Source organism: Paramisgurnus dabryanus, chromosome 8, assembly GCF_030506205.2.
Source record: "Paramisgurnus dabryanus chromosome 8, PD_genome_1.1, whole genome shotgun sequence".
Classification (NCBI taxonomy): Eukaryota; Metazoa; Chordata; class Actinopteri; order Cypriniformes; family Cobitidae; genus Paramisgurnus; species Paramisgurnus dabryanus.
Window position 1 is genome coordinate 44,100,989 of NC_133344.1, and position 7,862 is coordinate 44,108,850.

Consider the following 7,862-nt stretch of genomic DNA (forward strand, 5'->3'; position numbering starts at 1 on the left):
ACAAAAATTTATAATTAATAAAAAAATATGCAGATGAATGTCCTTTTTAAAGGATTACCTTAACATCCTGGCCTGTTAATTCTGTCAGAGGTCCTGAAACAATGTGCTGTGCAACAGACCTGATAAAACAAAAACTGCATCAGTAACTTCTAAAAGTACTGGAACGTGCACAACAAATATTGTTGAGGAACACAGTGTTTTTAAACTGTACAGAACATGCCAGTCTTAGAACACGACTGGGAAACAGCAGTAATTCAAACAATTAAAACAATCAAAAGTCTGGGGAACACGACTAACAGTAGTTTGAACAGTTTGCTCAAGTCTGGGGAACACGACTTCCAGCAAACATCTCCCTTTAAAAACCTTTAAGATGTTTTGATAAGGTCCATGTGCAAAGCCTTGTCCTCTGCCTGAATTTAGTGAATCCAGGAACAGAATCTGTCTTTTAAGTGGCTTAATAACCTACAGAAAAAATAGTCTTGGAAATGAGTCAACAAGTCTTCTCCATTACATTAGATCAAGTCAAATGGTAGAATTACAAAAGGCTGAAAGAAAATAGGACCTACATCTTACACGTGTTAGTTTTTAATCAATATAAATAATTTCTCTTTCCATGAGTGTGATTTTGCAATATATACTAAAAATTCACTTACACACAGTAGAAAGTGCCCTGGGGTCCATAGGGGGAAAATCAGGGCATCTTTCTTTTGGGAGTCCAACTTAAAAAGAAAGTATTGCAGATTTGCATTAATTTTAATTGCTAGCAACACTCTTTTATCTTTGAAGTCACGTCTTACAGGAACGGTCACATTTAATTAAAATTAGTAATGACATTTGGAGCTCCTTTTTCTTTTGCACTTCCTCCATGTTGTATCATCATAAAGTGTTTTTATCATGTCATGTGTTGCAATTTTATTTATAATTATTTATAAGATAAGGGTTACCTCTATTAGTTGAATGCATTGAAAGTACTTACTGGAAGACTGAGGAGAGGGTCACAGGGTGGAGACGAGAGCCAAGTGGGAGGAATATGGAGATTTACAAATGAAAACATCTTTTCCCTGTAGAAGATATTTCTATAAATAATTACATACAATTTATCAACAGTTACAGGCAGTTTATAAACTGAATTTGTCACACACACCTGATGCTGCATTATTTCCCCAAGAAGTCGAAAACATGCATTTCTCACCTGTAAATACAACATTTTAAATCCCAAACTCCCAATTCCAGAAAAAGTGCAATTACTTAATTAAAACTGAAAATTTTCCCCACCATTGAATCCATTTTCCTTCTTAGCCCCAGGGTTATGAAGTTCTCTCTTGTGAGACACGTCTGACCATCTTTTACAATGAGTTCCTTTTCTGGTCTGTGCTCATCCAGTATATAACTCACCTACACATTACACATATTACAAAGAAATGCAAGCAGTGTCAAATACTAAACACTCTGAAAAATATTTGTGAGCACGAAATGATGTCTATACTAAGTATTACATGAATTTAAATCTCCTCTATGTGTGACATCAGGCATGGTGCCTATTAACTCAAGGGACACTTAAAGAATTACAACAATACAAAAAATGACACAATATCACAAATGAAAAAAAAGAGCAATGCAACCACATACCAATTGTTCTTGAAGGGGATGACTCCGTATTTGTGCCCATGAGGCACGACAGGGCCTGAGATTTGTTTTTATAGTCAGAGTCTCACACTGCTCCCCACAATGGGCTGCCATGTCAACATCTGTAGGAACATTCCAATCAGATGCCAATTCCTCTTAAAAGGGAGGACTTCGTCCTAAGGCACTTGAGGTGTGAGAGGGCCTGAGATTTGATTTCATGGTAGCCTGCTGTGGGGAGCAGTGTGAGACTGTCTCCACATCCGAAGGGACTTCCGCATACACTGCTAGAAAAAATTTATTCAAAAAAAGGATTTTGGATTATGCAGGCAAACATTATAAAAATGGTATCCTTCTGTGGTATTTTGTCAAATGGTAGTTGCAGACAAGTGATAACTGTACTAAAATAGATCTTAATGTAAATGCATAAAAAGGAAATCAGACAATAAATACCCAAAATGGCTTTTCCATGTGCATCAAGGGTGACATCTGGGAGTTGATCCACCCATACAGCTCCGGCACAAGTCCAATAACTCTAAGAGCATCCTTTTCATCTTTTGTATTGAACTGATGAAAAGTGTCATACAGTGCATAGTGCTCAACAGAACCAGTTGCTGGATGGCCATTAGGATCAGGTGGGTCCTTTTTCATCAGCAACCATGGCAAATTCCTTTTTAGTTCCCCTCTCTTGGCAGATGCAATATTCTCTGGGGTAGCTGCAGCCACTCTTCCTTCATAAGGACTGAAGGGCAGTCTCCCTGGTTCCCGTAGGTTGGTGTGAGTTACTAATCCTCGTGCAAAATCATAAATTACAATGTTTGGAAAGTGTTGGAATGAAAGCAACATATTGGCATAATCACGTGGGCTTTCAGCTCTTATGTTGAATTTGACAGAGTTCACAATGCCACAAGGACACATGATCACTGCCCAGCCACCTTAAAATGGAAACACACATGATTAGCATGGCCACTAATCTAGGTGTGTTCAGGCACATTTACAACTAGTGACAGGTTTGCTACAAATCCATATTTTCGTATGTCCATAAATATATTACATAAATGATGGAATAATATGAAAAAGACACTTACCAGATGCTCCCCAAACTTTCTGAAACACCTTGTCATAAGTGCTCATCGTCTTCATCTCCTCCCGCAAACGTAGGAGAAGATCCATTTTGAACCCCTTTGAATCTACTCCACATTCTTTTACAAGTTTCCTCAATGCATCAACCTGTGTAAATGCAGATGCAACAGCAGCCATTCATTAAAAGGCAAATACATTACCATAATCTTCCTTGGTTTTTGGCTTTTAGTTAATTGCCAAATGTTTTTGAAAGAGCTTTCAGATTCAGCTTAGTACACATTCATTACAAAAACGTATAAAATTGTCTATAAATAAATAATTAAATTCAAGTGCATTGCTTTCAAATTAACATAAAATGTTACAATTTACCTTTAGATTCATAAGTTCACTTGACAGCCGTTCCTCTGAAATATCAATGTCTGCTTGTTCTGCGACAGACTTCTTTGCTTTGAGTTTGGCATACTCAGTGTTGAGTACTTTTGTGCCAGCTCTAGTACGAGGCCCAATCCATGGTGCCCATTTTGTATATGAAGGTGAAACTTTAAATGGATTTTCACGGTTACCTTTTAAGAAGAAAACAAAAGCTTTTTTAAATATTATTGCATTTACTACTGTATGTGACAATTAAAATTATACACACAACCATCAATGGCACTTAATAATTCAAACATAAACATAGTTTCAAAGCATTGAAGACAGAAAGAGATCTTGGAAAAATTTTCTATTTGGCTCCAGAATACTTAATTTACAGGCCCATTCATATCTATAACTTACTTTTTAAAAAGCCTCTGCAATAATTTCTTGGTCAACAGATTGCCAGAATTCTTCAATATCAAGGTGACCTTCAAACTGTGGAGGGGGATCCTCAATATCACTCACTGCAAGACATTACATTTAGTGTAATTGGTGTTACTTGGTAGTACTAATCATGCTAAGAAAAGAGAGTCCACTACTAACCTGGCATACTAAAAACTCCCTTCTTGTGTAAGTCCATTATTACTATAGGTGGATGGACCCCACAGTGCACACATGAAAAATTGTAATCATGCGCTGTCAGTGCCTCAAAGTGAAGGTAACCATGAAGTATGGAGTCATGGTTTGGATATTTTTTTGGTTTGTCTGTTCCAAGATGTCCAAAGCCCTGCCAACTGCAGTGTGATTCTGTAATAGATTATATGACATGTTTGCTGTTCTGTTGATATCAAACAGGATTTTCAGGGAAACTTTTAAGACAAAATCATAAAACTGGTTTCATTTCTGCAATAATTCACTGATGACAAACGTGTGTGATTCTCAACTATTCAACTTCCTACATCATCATAGAATATTTAAAATAATTATTGAAATGGTACATGATTAAATGTGTATAAAATAGGATGGGTGCATTAAAGCTGAATGAAAACACAAGTGAAGACTACCTGTACAGACTGTCTCAAGAACAGGCAAAGATGCAGTGTTAGAATTGTGTGGTCATCAAAATTATGCAGCCCCTCTGTCCATTCCTGGTACCGGTAGAAATGACCACACACCCCACACATTTTACAGTATGTGGTCACATCTGAGGCTGTATTGGTCATGTGATTACTATAGGTTGTAATTTGAATTAACAATTTATCTACATCTATGGATTGTCCTTATGAAATAAACCTGACATCCAAAATGTAAAACTTTAATTAGACAAGGCCACATGAACATTATGAAATCATAATGTATTCCTAAATTATACATACCTTCCAGTATGCCAGTGAACATGACAATCATTGCTTTCTGTGTAATTAAGATTGGTTCTAAATGAGGGATCTTTCCTGGGCATACAGTGCAAAAGTTCTCTAGTGGAATGAGGTGCTTGGGCAGTGTCTCTATGTTCTGTGGTGAACAAACATCTTTTGGCAAAACAGCTGGCACCTTCTTGTTGTTCAGCAAGTAAAGGAAAATTGCAGTCAAGGCTTTTCCGTCAGGTGGATATAGAAGACTTTCTCCACTAGTGTGCAGACTGTGCACATCTTGACAACTAGATTCTGCAAAGCTGTCAAAAACATCACTGTCTGTACATCTGACTTTTAGAAAAAGTTCAGGTCGATTCTGATTTAGGTGCCATTTAGCAATGGACTTGTGTGGACATGAATTCCTTGGCTTAGAGCATGGGCAGTGCCAACTATTTCTTTTTTTGTCAAAACATACAATTACTCTCCCTAACCGAGAATAATATGAAGTGCATGTTTCCAGGACTGACACAAATATTTTCGATGTGCTATTGCCTAATGAGACCCTTTTTACTCAATGGGCTCCCTCAGACTTTGCTTTTTGCTTTCTAGAAAGACACATTTTCTCTGTGTTGTCAGAAATCCACTTTCTTCTTACCATATCTGACAAAACCTCTTCGCTAAGTGAGATGTCTGGTTTGTTTGAACTTGGACAGTATGATATTGACTTTACATGAATGCACTGAAAGCCCATTAAGCCACTTCTTCTGGAAAATTCGGAAGCACGTTTGCATTGCTCTAACTCACAGCACACTTGATGTTTGTTTGCATTTCTGTACGTGTATGGGGTTTCCAAATCTAGAAAACGTTCTTCCAACAGCAAAAATGCCCTTATTACGGTCTATGCATTGGGATGGAAGATGATGATTTGCTGTTACATCAACATTTGCTGATGAGTGACGTCTTTGAATGTGAACCTTTATGTTTTTCTTATTCACAATTAAATTACAGAATGTGCATGTAGTTTTTTTAAGCCTTGACTTGAGTATTTTTGGGTTACTCATGCAGGTCCTTTGAGATGGAGTCAACGAGGCTGATGTGGCATCACTATTAGACAGTGTAATGACTGTTGGATAGGAAGTTGTCCTGTAGGTTGTCAAGTTCACGCAGCCGCTGCTGGAGGCGCTGCTGGAGGGTGGCGTGCAGAGGCTGGAGGGCGGCGCACAGCCGCTGCTGGAGACGCTGCTGGAGGGATTTTTGCAAATGGTTCACAAATAATTTTGCCTGAGTTACACTCCTCGCACAATAGCAGCAGTGGTAATGATGGCTTTTGCAGCATTCAGCATAGCATCTGTAGATTTTGTACCCTACAAACAAAGAGAAATACAGGTTCACAAAATTCTAATACTTTATTGTTATGGCAGTTTTAAAATAAAACTGTATAAGGCAGGTTCCCGGACAGGGTTTAGTTTAATACAGGACTAAGCCTTAGCTATATTAAGACATTTAAGTAGTTTTTATTAACATACCTGGCAAAAAAACATTACTTGTATGCATCATGAGACAATACAATGGCACTGATTTATGTTAGCATATGTCAGAGCAAAATGTTTTTAAATTAAAGCACCTCAAACATGCATTTTAGTTCGGGACACTACCCTCAAGTATATTAACAGTGGATTAAAATACAAGATGTCACATTGATTGACAAATACCTCCATGTTTAACAGCTGTCTTCTCATGGGTTTGCATATGTGCCACCACAAATGCATATTCTCCACTTTTTCTGCAGAACTGGCATTTGTAGTTTGGGCCTAAAGAGATTGGACTTTTAAATACTCCTTTTACCACAAATTGTGGGATGAAACTGAAAGAAAATAAAAAAATAAACCCACATACCATTAAAACACTTTATCAGTGAACTTGTGACATGTTTTTGATATAATTTTAAACAACACAACAGAAATCCCGTTATGAAACTGCAGCTCCCTGTCTTTTTAATAAATATATATATTATATACTTTTTAGAGCACGTTTGAAAGGCACCTATTTTATTAAATTAATCGCGCTAACAACCTTTTTTTTTTTGTTTTTACCCGGTATTACCACTCAAAACGTAAATATATTGCTTACCCACTAACGTTACACGAAGACAGTCAAGTTTAAATAGATTTTTAACTTTACAAACAATAACAACATGTGGTACTGGTGTATAAAACGCCTTATAAACTTATATTAAAACTATTATCTCGGAAAAATATTCTTACCGCAGACTCTATACGAGTGGCCATCTTCACAACAACATTCTTCTACTTCGGTTCGGGGTTGATAACATCTCGTTATGATGTCTCCCGGGGTTCTGTGTGATTTGGACAACTAAAAGTTACCCCCCCACACTATAAGTTACGCCTCTTTGTGTTACGCCCATCTCTTGCAGTCCGCAGACAGACCCATCTCGTGTCTGTACACACAGGCTTACATATTCAGACATTAACAGATATTGACAACTGTGTCTTTTTCTCCAATCCCTTCATGAGATAAAATATGTTCTGTATGTACATTATGTTGTGCTGTATTAAGGTATTAGATTTTCATCGGATACCATGTATTATATATTTTTTAGAATTATACTGTTTTATACTATTATTTAGAATTTTTTTTCTTAAAGGAACACGCCCATATTTTGGGAATTTAGCTTATTCACCGTATCCCCCAGAGTTAGATAAGTCCATACATACCTTTCTCATCTCCGTGCGTGCTGTAACTCTGTCTGACGCAGCCCCCGCTAGCTTAGCTTAGCACAAAGTCTGGAAGTGAATAATACTGTAGCTCCAGTATTTTTTGAGTAACCCTTCTTCTGTTTGGAATATTGTTGCCAACACTGTTTTTGATAAAATAGGTGGACTTCCATTTCTTTTAATGTGTGATTACAAAATTGAAAAACTTCCTGTTAAATTGTCAGCCTTTCACAAGCAAGTACTTTTGGCGTGGAAGCTGATCTACAAACACAATTTTTCTCCACACCAGTATTACATTTGGAATAATTGTAATATTGTCTATAAGCACAAGAGTATATTCATGAAAACCTGGTTTGACAAAGGGATTCTTTTGGTTGGTCAGCTGCTGAACTCTCAGGGATATTTGATGACTTATGATGAGTTTCTTTCATATTTTGAATTTCCTGTAACCCCAAAAGAATATGCTTCTGTAATAGGTGCTGTCTCTTCTAGTATTGTATCTTTATGTAGGGGAATATCATACTCAAAACATGCTTCCTTATTTCACCCTGTTGACACTTTCTGTGGGAAAATCTGTTTTTCATCTAGCAAGAAAAATAAGGCTATTCGCTCATTATTTCAGGAAGGAATTGTTAGTAAACCATATGTTATTTTTTATTGGTCAAAGTTCACCCAAAATATTGATTGGAAGAAAGTTTGGGTATTACCTAATAAG

The 7,862-nt window shown here is 36.9% G+C and overlaps 1 protein-coding gene across 1 annotated transcript; it reads right to left on the bottom strand.

Annotated features, from left to right (window-relative positions):
* Positions 1 to 2,061: 2,061 nt before the first annotated feature.
* On the bottom strand, positions 2,062 to 4,258 carry LOC135770342 (uncharacterized). The gene is made up of 6 exons (XM_065280054.2): positions 4,125 to 4,258; positions 3,664 to 3,867; positions 3,481 to 3,584; positions 3,076 to 3,269; positions 2,712 to 2,853; positions 2,062 to 2,558 (listed from the first exon to the last, which is right to left on the bottom strand). Exons 4-6 carry the CDS (start codon positions 3,085 to 3,087, stop codon positions 2,062 to 2,064), a joined length of 651 nt encoding a protein of 216 aa, XP_065136126.1. The 5' UTR covers positions 3,088 to 3,269; positions 3,481 to 3,584; positions 3,664 to 3,867; positions 4,125 to 4,258.
* Positions 4,259 to 7,862: the final 3,604 nt, after the last annotated feature.

Excerpts from the sequence above, each read along its gene's own strand:
- LOC135770342 (XM_065280054.2), bottom strand. Across the intron at positions 2,559-2,711 it reads GAAAGTTTGGGGAGCATCTG|GTGGCTGGGCAGTGATCATG; the intron begins GTAAGTGTCTTT and ends TTCCATTTTAAG.